Source organism: Artemia franciscana, chromosome 9 (genome assembly GCF_032884065.1).
Source record: "Artemia franciscana chromosome 9, ASM3288406v1, whole genome shotgun sequence".
NCBI classification, from domain to species: Eukaryota; Metazoa; Arthropoda; class Branchiopoda; order Anostraca; family Artemiidae; genus Artemia; species Artemia franciscana.
Genome location: NC_088871.1, coordinates 36,699,799 through 36,716,180, shown reverse-complemented (window position 1 = coordinate 36,716,180; position 16,382 = coordinate 36,699,799). Strand labels below are relative to the sequence as shown.

General features: G+C 34.0%; 1 protein-coding gene across 2 annotated transcripts in view; it reads right to left on the bottom strand.

Moving 5' to 3' along the window:
- Positions 1-14,423, bottom strand: part of LOC136031363 (liprin-alpha-3-like) — a 147,690-nt gene extending 133,267 nt beyond the window's left edge. For both annotated transcript variants that reach the window (XM_065710864.1, XM_065710866.1), the window contains exons 1-2: positions 14,329-14,423; positions 5,319-5,677 (exon numbers count right to left, since the gene is read on the bottom strand). In XM_065710864.1, the coding sequence (XP_065566936.1) occupies positions 5,319-5,576 (258 nt within the window). In that variant the 5' untranslated portion in view covers positions 5,577-5,677; positions 14,329-14,423. The remainder of the gene's footprint in view (positions 1-5,318; positions 5,678-14,328) is intronic.
- Between the last annotated feature and the right edge of the window lie 1,959 nt (positions 14,424-16,382).

Below are 16,382 nucleotides of genomic sequence, written 5' to 3'. Positions count from 1 at the left end.
GTCTCGAATCTTGTTCAAAACAATATTGTTGATTTCGTGGACGTCTATATTTTTGGGTGCGAGAATCGCTCTTTCACTTAGCCATTTATTATTTTTATAATTTTTTAGAATATTCGGAAATACTTTTTCAATCAATTCATTTTTGGACGTCACTAAATTACAGAAATCAGCTGATGAAGTACACTGATGAAGTACAATTGTAAAAATTTATGATTCTCGCCTGAGAATGGTAGAAGAGACCCTGCTCTATGATAAATTTGCCCTTTTACTTTGAAAGTAGACATAAATTGATCTGGATTTTCAATTTGGGCTCCAAACGACATCATTTGGAAACATGAGTTGTATTTTCTGATTCATTTATATTCCTTATGTCCCGGTCGTCATTTATATCCCCCTGTTTTATATCCCACTTATTTTTCAGTTTTTTCCTTTTTTTAGTTTTTTTTTTACTTTTTTAGTTCTTTTAGTTTTTACGTTTTTTATTTTTTTTTAGTTTTTTAGATGAATTTTTTTTTTTAGTTTTTTACCTTTTTTTCGTTTTAGTTTTTATTGGTTTTTACCTTTTTTTAGCTTTTTATCTTTTTTATTTTTTTTTATTTTTAATTTTATTAGTATTCTTTTTCTCTTCTATTTTTCATTTTTCCTTTTTTTTAGTTTTTTTTAGTTTTTAGTTTTTTAAGTTTTTTCCTTTTTTTAGTTTCTTTAGTTTTTTTAGTTTTTCGGCTTTTTTATTTTTTTATTAGTTTTTAGTTTTTTTTGTAGTTTTTGCCTTTTTTTAGTTTTTTTAGTTTTTTCAGTTTTTTTTTTAGTTTTTAGTTTTTTACCTTTTTTAGCCTAACCAGGATTTGAACCTGGGACCTTCATTCTCCGTTCTGACACCCTCTCTCACCGAGTGACTACTCCAGCATGTTCATTTTGGTGTTTTAAATGGTATATTATTAACCAAATTAATATGTTTTACAATATACTAAGCATCGTCATAACAAAAATGACGGCAACTAATTTCATGACGTCAGCCGAAACATGACGTCACCTGATCCACAGATCCACAGACCCACAGACAGACAGACAACTTATTTTTATATATATAGATAGATACAGTTTCTTCTTTAGTTTTTTTTGTCTTTTTTAGTTTTTACTTTTTTTTAGTTTCTTCTTTTTATTGATTTGTTTTCTTCAATTTGTCAATGTTCATTCTAACATTGACACTTGGAAAAATCTTTACGCGCCAAGCATGCTAAAGCTCCAACAATTTATATTAAACCTCAAAATTTGGGGTATCTGTTTTAAGGTTTTCCAATTACTTTAATCTATTGTCAAAATATATTGAAATATTTGTGCAATTCCCAGTTTTTTTTTAGTTTTTTCTTTTTTTTAGTTTTTTAGTTTTTTTAGTTTTCTTTTTAGTTTTTTATCTTTTTTATTTTTTTACGTTTTTTCTTTTTAGGTTTTTTCTTTTTTTAATTTTTTTAATTTTTTTTTTTTTTTTAGTTTTTTCTTTTTAGTTTTTTTTTAGTTTTTTACCATTTTTCTTTTTTCGAATTACTTTAATCTATTGTCAAAATATTTCGAAATATTTATGCAATTTCCAGTTTTTACATTCTAGTTTGTTTTCTTTTATATATATAGAAGATATAATCTGGCGTAACGGACAGACAACTTATTTTTATATATATAGATATAATATATATATATATATATATATATATATATATATATATATATATATATATATATATATATATATATATATATATATATATATATATATATATATATATATATATATATATATATATATATATATATATATATATATATATATATATATATATATATATATATATATATATATTTATATATATATATATATATATCTATATTCACAGGTGGGACATAGGGACACAACTACAATGGCGCGTAACTAATATGGCGCGTAACGACTTACGCGCGCGGGGGGGCTTGGGGGGGACGCGAAGCGCCCCCACCAACTAGGTGTTGGGGTGGCGCGAAGCGCCACCCCAACAGCTAGTCTATATATAAAAATAAGTTGTATGTATTTTGTATTGAGGGCTTGCATATGACGTCTGAAAAATAAAGAAGAAAAAGAAAACTGAAAAAAGAAAAATGGTAAAAAACTAAAAAAAAAAAACTAAAAAGAAAAGACTAAAAAAAAACTAAAAAAGAAAAAACTGAAAGAAGAAAAAATTTAAAAAAAAATAAAAAGGTAAAAAACTAAAAAGAAAAAACTAAAAAAAGCTAAACAACTAAAAAAAGAAAAAACTAAAAAAAAACTGGGAATTGCACAAATATTTCAATATATTTTGACAAAAGATTGAGGTACTTCGAAAACCTTAAAACAGATACCCAAAGTCTTGAGGTTTATTATAAATTGTTGGAGCTTTAGCTTGCTTGGCACGTAAAGATTTTTTCAAGTGTCAATGTTAGAATGAACATTGACAAATTGAAGAAAACAAATCAATAAAAAGAAGAAACTTAAAAAAGAAAAACTAAAAAAGAAAAAAACTAAGAAAAGAAAAAACTAAAAAAGAAAAAAACTAAGAAAAGAAAAAACTAAAAAAGAAAAAAAAACTGAAATGAAACTGTACCTATATCTATATATATATAAATAAGTTGTCTGTCTGTCTGTGGATCAGGTGACGTCATGTTTCTGTGTCGACTGACGTCATGAAATTAGTTGTCGTCATTTTTGCTATGACGGTGACGTCATTAATGGTATTTAAGACATTTGTTCACGGAAAAATGTTTAATTGTAAAATGACTGAAGAACCTACAATGGCAACAGCCGAGGAAGCTGCTCAAAGAGTTTATGCCAAAAAACTTGCTGCTGATAGAGAAAGTAAGAAAAGAAAGCGTTCCGAGGAATCACAAGAACAGCAAGGAAACAGGCTTGCGGCTAAAGAACGCAAAACCGCGCAGTTAGATGAAAATCCACCTAGACAGCGAGAGTCAAAACATATCAAAACTGAAAATGATAGCGATGATGATTGGGTTTGGGATTTTGACTAGGATAGGGTCATCAATGCCTACCAAATTTAAGTTAAAAAAACAAAGGTTCGTCGATATGTACTTCATAGTGACACTGAAACATAAAGAAGAAAAAGAAAACTGAAAAAAGAAAAAAGGTAAAAAACTAAAAAAAACTAAACAGAAAAACACTCAAAGAGAAATTACAGACCGGGACACAAATAACGACCGAGACAGAGGGAATATAAGTGACGACCGGGAACCTCAAAGAGAAATTACAGACTGGGACACCCGGACACAAATCACGACCGGTACACAGGGAATATAAATGACGACCGGGACACAGGGACACAACTACAACAGGGACGCCGGGGGCACAGGCGGGATATATAAATGACGACCGGGACACAGGGATTGTTCGAATAGAAATTACAAACCGGGACACCGGGACACAAATGACGACCGGGACACAGGGAATATAAATGACGACCGGGACACTCAAAGAGAAATTACAAACTGGGACACCGGGACACAAACGACCAGGACACAGGGAATATAAATGACGACCGGGACACAGGGACACATCATTAGAATAATGAGGTATAGATCTGAATATGGATTGTTTTTCCCATGGACAATTATATGTTGCATGTTCAAGAGTCAGTAAACCTGACAATCTATTTATATGCACAGACAATGGGACAGCAAAGAATGTTGTATATTCGCATAGCGTGCCGAGGAATCACAAGAACACCAAGAAAACAGGCTTGCAACTGAAAGAAAAAGTAAGAAAAGAAAGCATGCCGAGGAATCACAAGAACAGCAAGAAAACAGGCTTGCGGCTAAAGAACGCAAAACCGCGCAGTTAGATGAAAATCCACCTGGACAGCAAGAGTCAAAACATATCAAAACTGAAAATGATAGCGATGATGATTGGGTTTGGGATTTTGACTTGGATAAGGTCATCAATGCCTACCAGATTTAAGTTAAAAAAACAAAGGTTCGGCGATATGTACTTCATAGCGATGGTGAAAAATAAAGAAGAAAAAGAAAACTGAAAAATGAAAAAAGGTAAGAAACTAAAAAATACTAAAAAGAAAAAAACACTCAAAGAGAAATTACAGACCGGGACACAAATGACGACCAAGACAGAGGGAATATAAATGACGACCGGGACACAGGGACACAACTACAACAGGGACGCCGGGGGGACAGGCGGGATATATAAATGACGACCAGGACACAGGGATTGTTTGAATAGAAATTACAGACCGGGACACCGAGACACAAATGACGACCAGGTCACCGGGACACAGTAAATATAAATGACGACCGGGACACTCAAAGAGAAATTACAAACTGGGACACCGGGACACAAATGACGACTGGGACACAGGGAATATAAATGACGATCTGAATACGGATTGTTTTTCCCATGGACAATTATATGTTGCATGTTCAAGAGTCAGTAAACCTGACAATCTATTTATATGCATAGACAATGGGACAGCAAAGAATGTTGTATATTTGCATGTTTTACGTAGTTAAAAACATATATGTATATCTATCTCTATTCACAGGTGGGACACAGGGACACAACTACAATGGCGCGTAACTAATATGGCGCGTAACGACTTACGCGCGCGGGGGGGCTTGGGGGGCGCGAAGCGCCCCACCAACTAGGTTTTGGGGTGGCGCGAAGCGCCACCCCAACAGCTTGTAGTAAATAATTTTGTTTCCTTGAACATATTTGAAGAAAGATACCTATTTTCTGGAGATGTTGCCTGGAGCTCAGTATGATCAAAACAAAATAGCTCATTTAGTTCAAACTAACAATATTGTCTATGCTAATTTTCAGATTTAGAACTAGAGTTCCTTGATCAAGACTAATGATAACATAAATCTTGGAGTTAAATCAAACAGAGAAATTGCAAAAAAAAGTCATTTAATTGACACTCAGACATTTTTTAGACCAACCTTGTGGGAGAGATAACTAACCCTGTCTCACCTTGTGTGCTCAGATATTGAATGAGGAGTGATCTAATTTCTAAAGTCTAAAATTACCTGAGGTATATTTTGAAGCTAGCTGCCTGTAGAGTGAATCCCTTTGTTTTTCAACATCACTTAATTTGATTTGTGGGTATTACGGGTGGGTATTATGGGTATTGAAAGTGGGAATACCTACTATATAAGTCTAAAATTACCTGAGGTATATTTGAAGCTAGCTGCCTGTGGAGTGAATCCCTTTCTTTTTCAACATCACTTAATTTGATTGGTGGGTATTATGGGTATTGAAAGTGGGTATACCTACTATATAAGTCTAAAATTACCTGAGGTATATTTGAAGCTAGCTGCCTGTGGAGTGAATCCCTTTCTTTTTCAACATCACTTAATTTGATTTCAGTGTCTTGAATTCGTTCCTGAGCTTCTCTTAATGTCTCCATTAATTTATCTCGTTCATCAAGCATTGAGACCATAAGCTGTTCAAAGTTAGCATCTTCTGCACTGCCAGTGCTTGCTGTTGACCCACGATTACCGATTGTATCTTCAGCTATTGTAGGCATTACATCACACATCATGTTCCACATTTTTGGATATTTGATCTTCTTCTCTTAGGCAATAAATTGATAATATAACTCTAGCTTACATATATTTTCTTCTTTGTTGGCTTGCTTTTGTCTGACTGTTTCTAAAAAGTAAGAAAGCAACCATATAGGAAAGTGGCAATAGAAAAAAATCACAAAATAAATGTGCAGTACCTTGGAGTCAAAGTTGTGGAGTCAGAGTTCAAGTTGCAAATCAGCTCTAAATATACTTATTTATCTTGTCTATTTTTGGAGCTATATAACTTTCAGTACATTTATAGGGTAACCAAACATTTTCACTGAAAAGATAATTCTAAAATTGCATATTTATTTGTGAGTATGTTTCTGTGAGAGTGCATAAATACTTTGTGAGTTTGTAAGAAAATATCTAGAAGGGACAAAAACTAAAGAAAATGCCTAAAACACTAAAAACTAAAATAAGTTGCTATTCTAAAAAAAATTAAGATTTGTTATTGCTACACCTGATGCAGGACTACTTGCCATTGAACATTAAAATGGTATTTAAATCTTGTGGGGTTGTACATATTTTTTTAAATAATCAGATATTGGTAATTGCAGTCAATTATTGTAGCCTGTCATCAAGCCTGATTGAATTTAAAGATCAATTTGGATCAAGCCTGATTGAATTTAAAGATCAATTGGGATTTTTGGCAAAACTAGCACAGATTTCTTGCCCCAGACAGAGAAGTTCTATGTCTCTCTTTATGACAAGGGGTGAAATACTACCACCATGAAATACTATACCACTGAATAAGAAGTGGTTCAATAGGAAGAAGGATTAAGAAGTGGTTCTTAATCCACATTAACTGCTCAACAAATTTTGTCATAAAGACAATAAGACCCTGGATCACTTACTGACAAAATTCGGTGCTCCAACACCCTACAACAGCTAACATGCCAGCAGTATAATACCTCATGTACCAAGAGATGCACCAGAAAACCCAGAAGGAAGGCTAGTTGGTCTTTTTTTAGTTTCCACAATCTTTCAGTCTATTACACACATACTCTAACCTACTAGAAGTCATTATTTGAAGGTATTCAAATAATGACTTCAATCATCCATAGCTGAATTTTGTTTATACTTTGGTAAAAAGAAGACACATATCAGTCATTTTCTGGCCAATGATGGGTCAGGCAACAGAAGATTTTGTCAAGTGGGTCAATGCATGCTCTGCTTATGTTACAGCAAATGCAAGAGAACCCTTGCTTCATCACAATATTCCCAGCTACCCATGGAAGCATGTTGGTACTGATCTGTTTTACAAATCCAGAAGATGTTAGATGATCAAAGTGGATTATTACAGTCGATTTTTTGAAGCTGATGTGCTGGGAGGTTACACAAACCTCATAATCCAGAAGCTAAAATCTAATTGCTCTAGATTCAGGGTACCCTTGATAATCACATCTGAATAATGGCCCTCAATTCACTTCGGAAACATTCGACGATTTCATGAGACAATGGAAAATACAACATAACACATCTAGCCCAAACCATCCTCAGTCCAACAGGCTTTCTGAGAAAAGTTGGTATTACTTTGACCATGATGAAAGAAATTGAAAACTGACCCTTAGCTTGCCCTCCATTAGTACTGCAACACATCAGCCAATAGTTTAACTTTCCCAGCTCAGCTGCTAATAAGTAGAAATTTGAGATCCTTAGTGCCCTGCATCATTGAGTATTTGTCTCCAAAAATCATACATATGAAGAAATTCACGTCATCAAGGAATAAAGAAAAGACAGAAATGTAGTATGATCAACATACCAAGAGCCTTAATCCACTGCAGACAGGCCAAAAGGTTCAAATACAGTCCAAAAATCAAACCTGGCAACATGCAACAGTTCCTGGAGAAGCAGATGTACGATAATCATATGTAGTACACATGAAAGCAAATGGACAATATTGCTGGAATAGAAAGCATTTGAAGGTTGTGATTAGAGATGAACAGAGTTCTGATTTAAACACTGGCAAGTCAACATTACATGATTCATGGCATCACTCCAGACTTGTTCCAAATAGAGAAGGTTGCACTTTTGCCAAGCTAAAATTGCCAGTTACCATGGCCCAGGAAAACAATATAGTCCCCCTACCTTCTGCATTTGAAGTTGACAATAGTCTTAGAAGTTCTGTTACTACAAGGAGTGTTCAGCAAGTCAAGTCACCATCAAGAACCCACAAGCTCTTCCAAAAAGAAGGGAGATGTAATATTCCTTACTTGCTTGCTTGCATTTTTTGTATGTGTGCTGTTAGATATTGCTTTTGCTTGCCACTATGCATTGCTTGGTTTTGCTTATGATTGTATTATTTCAGGTTTTGTAACCTAAGTTTCTGAAGTATACACTTGAAGAGACAAATTGTTACATAGTAATACAATCAAGGAGTTTCACAAGGTTTCTATAATTTATTCCTCCACTGATTTTGGTTTGCAAAGTGTACTTCCTGTGGTATGAGTGTCACACTAAATGACCAAGGATATCATGCTAAAGGCTAAGGGTTTCATGTTCCAAACAAACTCTCTTTTCATTTCCTCACAGAAAGATACCTTGCTTAATACAGGATTCTCTCCCTATATAAAACCAATCTAATCTCAGCCTCAATCCAGGATAGTCAAGAAAAGTCAAAAGTAGGAAAAGAGCTTACTGTTTCCAAACACAACTTTACACTACCAAATCAGACACAAGATTATAACAAATATGCAAACAACCTTGTGGGTAAATTCTTGAGCAGATGTAAGCACCTAGCTATGACCCTCTGGCTATGGATGGCTGAATCAAATTAAAATTAACCAGTATTCTCTGCAGAGTTTTGACTCTCAATTTAACCTGTATGACTCATGACTTGTCTATATTTTTAGGCTTAGATTAATTAATGCTTTCAGAATATCTAATAGTAACAGCTAGGCCCAGGGTTTAAATATTGCAATTGAAGATAAAATAAGCTATATCTACAAAAAGGTAATTTTTCTTATAAAAGGGCCAAAGGGTCCTAAAATTTACTATTACTCAGAACAAATCACTGCACAACTATATGCCTAAAGCAGCTATACACACTCGTCCTCCATCCTGATATCATCAAAGTCACCCTCTTTACACCATCCCAATGTTCACATTAAATCTTTCCTTATGACTTCCTCCCACCCCACTTGGGGATGAACTGCTTTTTTTGGCCTTAAATGACTGGCCAACCTGACCACTGTAGATTCCAGTATTCTAATCTTGGTTCACAGACTTATCTTCCTTTTCTTCCAATGTTTTTCAACTGTGAAAAAAGACCCTTAGATATTCTGCTTTTAACATCTTCACTATGCTCACCATCTTTACCAATACTACAACCTCAGTAAGTGAAGCTCTCCACTTGGTTGATGTTCTCATTGCAAAACATCACCTCTTGATTGAAACTTATTCCTAGTCTTAGCAATTTAGTCTTCTTGACATTAATTTTGAAATCTATTTTTGTGCCCTAAACTCTCGAAACATCTTGAAATCATTCCCTAGAAGTGCCAGGGGGATGCATTTGATATTTAATCACTCACAGCCTAAAGTACAGAGCAATTAACAGACCAAGATGGATCTTAATTTGCTCTGAATTGCAAAATAAAATAATTAAGGTAAACCATTCATTGTACTAACATTTTATCTAGGATGCCCAAATCATCAATATAATCTCAGTCTAAGATATTTTTACTTCCATTTTCGATTCCATACTCTCCCATAGCCTTTGCTGTGCTTCTTAGGACAAAGTCCCTTAAAATTATACATATAAATAGGAATAGAATGCAACCTTGCCTAACTCCTGATTTTAATTTTATCAAGGATACCTTAACAAGACCAATTTTATTCTTCTGCACAACACTGATCACCCTTATGTATTTATCTGGTATACCATACCAGGGAAGGACCTTTGCTAAAAGTCTTCTATGATCTGAAACAAAAGCTTGCTTATGAAAGTTTGATACCAATAGATCTGGCAAATACACAGGGGGGCCTTCAGGCCTGCCCCCCCCCATAAATTTTGTGAAATGTTTAATTTCCCCATGGTTTCTTGGGATTTCCGGCAAAAGTAGGACATTTATTAAGAATCTAGATACATGTGTGAGGCCTTTTTTGTGGGATTTTACAGCATGCAATTATCCAGTCAAGTCACTGCCCAATTATTAACCAATTTTCTGTCTAACTTTTTACCCTCTTTGAAGTAATTAGCAATTGTACTGTTATTTTGTTTGTAAAGAGAGTTTGCTTTCCACACTTAATAGAATTATCCTTGATATTAGGGCATTTATCCCCCTTTTCAGGGTAAAGTAAAGCTTTTAATGGATCAATTTTTTAAACTACCATTTTTCATTAAAATCTATGTTTTTGCAATAGAAGAACTACCCCCCCCCCACAACACCCATATTGCACTGTTCTAAAATTTCCCTTTCAGTGGGATATAATAGATTAATCACTGGTTCTAAATTGTTATGAACATAACCTGAACCTAAAACATACTTTTGAGGCTTCAATCTTCTTCCCCCCATCTGCCACAATACTACAGATTAAAGTTAATCTGTATTTTCTGATATACATGCTTTTTGCATTACTAAATATAAAAAAGTCCTAATTTATATCTGCTGAATATGTGCTTTATGCATTACTAAATATAAAAAAATCCTAATTTATATCTGCTGTTCCAAAGGTTTTGCCCCCCCCCCCAAAAAAAAAAAAATTCCTGCATACATGCCTGCAATAGATACATCAAAAGAATTGCCATAAAAAGCCCCATAAAAATCACAGAATCTTAATGAAAATCATACCATCAGGTTCAGCATATCAGAGAGCCTACTGTAATGGTTTCAAACTTGTATCTGCAAATATGTGGAATTTTGTTTTTTTCCAGAAGAAAGATCATGTATGCATATTTATTTGCTGTTTTTTTTTTTTTTTTTTTTGTTTTTTCAGTGGTGATTGTATCAACCCAGTGGACCTAAAATATTGCAAGAGGGCTCATTCCTTTGAACAGGAATGAAAAGTTCTAATGCCCTTTTTGAGTGACAACAAACTGAGAGGGAAAAAAGCCCCCCCTCATTTTTTCTACAGTAACCAAATCAAAAGTTCTGTTACATTCAAAGATCTCTCCACGGGTGAATTTTTCATAGGGGAAGGGAATTTTCTATGTGCTAGGTTTCCCAGCATTGTTTAAAAATCAATCTGAAATTAAATAAAAAAAAGTTTTTTCAACTGGAAGTAAGGAGCAACATTAAAATTTAAAACAAACAAAAATTATTACATATATGAGGGGATTCTCCCCTGTGTCAATACCTTGCTCTTTACACAAAATTTTTATTTTAATACTTAATATGTTGTTAATGACTACAGTATTTTTAAGAAATTCTTTTTCTATCTTAACAGCCCTTGTGATTCATCAGTTGTTTTGAAACAGTGTTCTAATGAATAAAAAATTAGTTGCAAGGAAGAGACAAGGGGAGGTTGGAGGTGGAAACTGATATATGATCCCCAGAGCTCTATCCAGGACTTTTGTTTAGGAGGGGGAGGGTCAGAACAGACATATTTATCTGAATCAGAATATGAAGGAGAAGAGGTATATTTGCAGTAGCTCCTGTTGAAAATGGTCTTAATGACTGGATATTCTGCTATTATGATCCAGTGCTTAGTTAATGAAACTTGACAAGAGTTAAATACCATTTTTTGCTTGCATTTTGTGCATTTATAAATAAATAAAAAATAATGAATACACAATATGAGAAATGTGGCTGAATGTACCTTTTAAATATGCAAGGCTGATATGGTAACATTTCTCTGGTTTAAATACAGAAAAAATGCTAGTATGATTTTACTCTTAAATAATGGTATTTTTTATAAATGAATACCCAAAATCAAGCACTGTTCATGACTAAGGTACTATCCTAGGCAAAAGATTAATAAAGGGATAAACTAGATCAGTAGTTAAATTGATGAAACATTAGATGAAGGGGCATTACCTTTTTAAGTCCAAGAAAATCAGAATCATCAAAATATTTCATTAAAATCTGATAGTGATGCTTAAAAAGATATGCTCTTTTAGCTACAGGGCAATTTTAAAACACCAATTTTATCCTATATTTTCTAGGGAGTACTGTATTTTAACCTATTTTGTCTAATCTTACTAATCTTACTTACTGAATTTTTATTTTACAGAAATTCTACAACACTAATGAGTATCTTTTTAGATTTCTCTTTTAGTTCTAAAGAAGGTAAGCAATTGTCATCCTAAGTTGTTTGTCTCCTGTACTTTTGTTGGCCTTTAAAAATACCTATTTTCCATTTTATTTTGTTTGGTGTGTTTTGTGTTACAGCAGACCAATTTGGTTTAAAAAATTGTCTTTATTATGCTTAGATAAACATATAACCAATATATACAAAATATTAGGTAACTCAAGGCTGAGAGTATAACTCGAATGCAATTGAGCTACCTTTAAGCAACACTAAATCTGCACAAAAATTAAAAATAAATAGTTCTCTAACCAATCTTGGCAGAAATAAATAAAAAAAAACAACAAAAAACAAATCCTGTGCCATACAATACCATTTCCATCCTCCGCAAACCATTTTGAGACACAATTAAATTTACAACTTAAAACCAAGTGAGTCATAAGACATCTGGAAGCCTAATGGGCGAACCCATTAACTTAAAAAAATAATAAACATAACTTAAAAAAAAAAATTCATATTATTAGATTTATATGAATTAGATCATACACAATTTAGCTGAAATTGTTCCCTATTCTCCTGTTAGTATTCTTGCAAAACAAAACTTCTTCTGGAAGACCTCTGGTTCTTGGTGACTGAACAGGCTGGAAGTTTTTTGCTGTTGAACTAGACCAGCTTGTAGATCATTCTCATGTTACCTCTTTGTCAACAGTATCTTAAAGCTATTAGCTTAAGGTTCTGTAGTTGGTATGTATACTCTATTTTTAAAGCCTTTCATGCATTTTGTTGCTATCTGATCTGTTTAACTAATGGGAATGGCAATACACATTCTAAATTCTAATCTTAGTTTTGCTAGTCTTGTAAAGTTTAGTTATAAATAAAGAAGATCTATTTTTAACTGTATGCTTGATAATAGCAGAGGTTTGGTTGGCCTTTGCATCTGAAACTTGGTTTTAATTGTAGAATTAGGTTTTTAGCTACAGTAACCCTCAAGTGTCTTTGAAATGCACATTTAGAAGGGGGCTAGCTCAAATCAGCATTTGTTGACATCAAGCATTGCAGCAATGGGTTCTTTGTTCTAAAGGAAAGACACTTGCACTTATTGGCATTAATCTATATTTCAATTAATTATTAATCTAGGCCTATCTCTTAACCTAGGCTATTTACCAGAGTTGTCAAGATAGCCTATCATTGTTTTAAGGTTATACCTATGCCATTGAGGTAAAATTCTAGTTAATTGACTTCTTGCTATCTCAGAAAGGGTTTGGGTTAGGAAAATGAAACTTTCAGGGATGGGTTTACTGGCTAAAGTATGTCCCAGAAAGGTATTTTGAAGTAACTACCTCCACTCCTTCTCCCTCTAGAGGGCCCTGACCTTTGATGACCTTTACAAATATGTGTGTTATAATGGTGAAACTTTGCAAAATATATCTTCTGCTTAATTGAAGTACAACAAAGTTATTTTCAGCTTCATAACATTGCTCAATTCCATTTTATAAGGTTTTAAAGATATGCAAATACATTCCCTAAATTTTGAAGAAAAAAAAACATTGATATGGCTCAAAATGTTGAATAAATAACAGGAATTGCATTCTCAGAACTAAAAGCAGAGAAAAAGCAACTAGTAACTGCAAATTAAGGTAAAATGTTGTTTTGTCAAAATTTCAATAGGTATAGACCTGTCATGTAGGCAAATTTCAGGGCCCTCTAGAGGGAGAAGGAGTGGAGGTGGGTACTTTAAAATACCTTCCCAGTGTGTATTTCAGCTTGTAGACCCATCCCTGAAAGTTTCATTTTCCTAAGCTAAACCCTTTTTGAGATAGCAAGAAGTCAATTAACTAGAATTTTACCAATTTTTCTATGGGGGGGGGAACATGATTCGGAAAACAATCAGAAATGAAAATGTCTTTAAAATGACAGAGCAAGGTATTGATGAGGAGAATCCCCCTCTTATAGACTAGGCTTCTGCTTGGGGGTTTATATGGAACCATTAGAAGACAGGATAGGGTCCATAGTCAGAGTAAAAGAGTAAACATTATATTTTGAAAGAGCATCAATTAGGAAACAAATTATTTTACTTTTATTGTAGTGATTAGGCCTACTTTAGAAGGGTCAGTATTCTTAATAGTAACCTGCACAAATTAAGAATCACTAGCTTAGAGTGAAATTATGTTGTTCATTATATAAATGACTTGATGAAACTTTTGTAAGGTAGGTTTCAATTACAAGTCAAAGAGTTGCTAACTTGAGGTAAGCCAAGACCAGAAGCCTGGCCCACAGGCTTAGGTCTGTGGCTGACCTCTAAGCGAATATCAATATGTACGTTTCTTTCAATTTCAAGTCCTTATCAACAATTATATATTCTTAGCAACCATTCAAACATACACGTATATAACCTACTAGGCTATATAGCAAACAGAATAACAAGAATCTTGCAAATTCATAAGAATGATTTAATGGTGTAATGAATGGTTTACAAATCTGGCTTCAGAATTTTCATGTTTTAAAGTTATATCAGTGTGATATCGAGTTAAAAATAGGCCCACTAACAATTTAAGGCTTTTCATGATCGATTTCCTTGAGGCAGCATAGCTATATTCCTTTCATCTCTAACACTCCAGATTTAAAAAAATAAAAACCTTAATTTACATCAGGGTATGTGAAAAGGTTAACCTGTTGAAGCACAGTGGATTGGTGCTCTGCTTGGCGATACGGGACCCAGGGTTCGATCTCCGCCGCAGCAAGGCTGGGCAACAAGCTTGCTACTTGTTCCTGTAAAAACAACCAGCAACTGAAACGTCAATTCGACGTCCTATCCACCAGCAATGGTTCTGGAGGATCTTTATCCTTTTCTTATATGTGAAAAGGAACAAAAAGGGTTATTTCCAATACCCATTCAGATAAGCACGTTGAGTCTGTGCAATGGCACTCGAAATTTCTTTCCTTTTTGGACATAATTTTTACTTCGAATACCACAGTTTACCTAATCCGTTCAGTCTAAAAAAAGATGAAATAAAAGCATAAAATTTGAAACTATGATTCAAACAAGACGTTATCATCAAGAGGGGGTCCATACGCTCGTAGTCAAGGGGATAATAAGTCCTTCAAAGGAAGAGAGTATTGAAATAATGTGACAAAATACAAACCTTAATGTGTTTTCAAGATCAAAAACCACGGTATAGGAAATTTATAGTCCCTTGGCTTATATATTGTCCCTTGGAAATATATTAGCTGAAGAATCAAGAAACTAACATCTTTTGAAAGACATCTCTCTCAGGTATTTATTTCCATCAACCTATGGACCATCTAAAATTGATTTGCTGAGTGGACTAAGAATCTGTCCATTTTTAAATTTTAAGAATTCGTTTTTTCATCGACTGATGAGTCATTGATTCGCTGTGGCATTTAACAGCATTCAAAGAATCTAATGGAAAGTACACCATCATTAAGCAAAATTACCGATTTTTAACCAAATAAGACAGATTCGTTTTATATTGATTTTATGTCATTTATTTTCATTAGCCCATGTACCTAACAGAATAGATGTGTTGAATGGAGTAAGAGTCTGTTCGTTTTTTAATTTCAAGAATTAGTTTTTTTTACCCACTGATGAGTCACGGATTCGCCGTTACATTTGACAATATCCAAAGAATCTAATTAAAAGAACACTAATTAAAAATGACGCTATACGGTAGCCATCATTAAGTTTTTTCACCCGCTGATGGGTCATTGATTTTCCGTGACATTTAAAAATATCCAAGGAATCTAATTAAAAGGACATTGATTAAGAGGGACGCTATAGGGTAGCCATCATTATAGAAAATTACCTATTTTTTAACGAAATAAGACGGATTTCTTTTGTATTTACTTCAATCAACTTATGTATCTAATAAAAAATATTTGCTGAGTGGACTAAAAATCCATCCATTTATAGATTTTAAGAATCCATTTTTTATCCACTGATAAGTCATGGATTCGCCGTGGCACTTTACAATATCCAAGGAATATAATTAAAAGGACACTAGCTAAGAAGGACGCCCTAAATTTAAGCTAGAGAACATATTAGTCCAACCAATATGCCCCATCATGACAATATGTGGCTGGCCATTGAGTTCCCTCTGATCCATAGATTCATTTATAAGACATTCTTTGGATATTTTCTTGATAAAATTACGCTTAAAGTCTACTGATTCGTGTTTTTGAAAGTCACTCCTCGAAGGCATGCCTTCCACACCAATTCACGCCACCACGGTAATATGTGGCTGGCCCGTGGCATCCCCGTGATACATATCATATTTTCTAAGGCATTTTTCAGATGTTTTCTTACTAAAATTATGTTTCAAGTTCACTGATCCGTGTTTTTGCAAGCCACTCCCCAACTTGCTACCCGCCATTGTAATTCACGCCACCATGGCAAAATGTGGCTGGCAAGTGGCATCCGTCTGACACCTCCTCATTATTCCCAAGACATTTCTCAGGTATTTTCTTGTTAAGAATTATGCTTAAATTCAATTGGTTCATGGTTTTACAAGCCACCCCTCAACGTGATGCTCCCCACGGCAGTTCCCGCCACCATGTCACACTTTGACTGACCCTAGGCATCT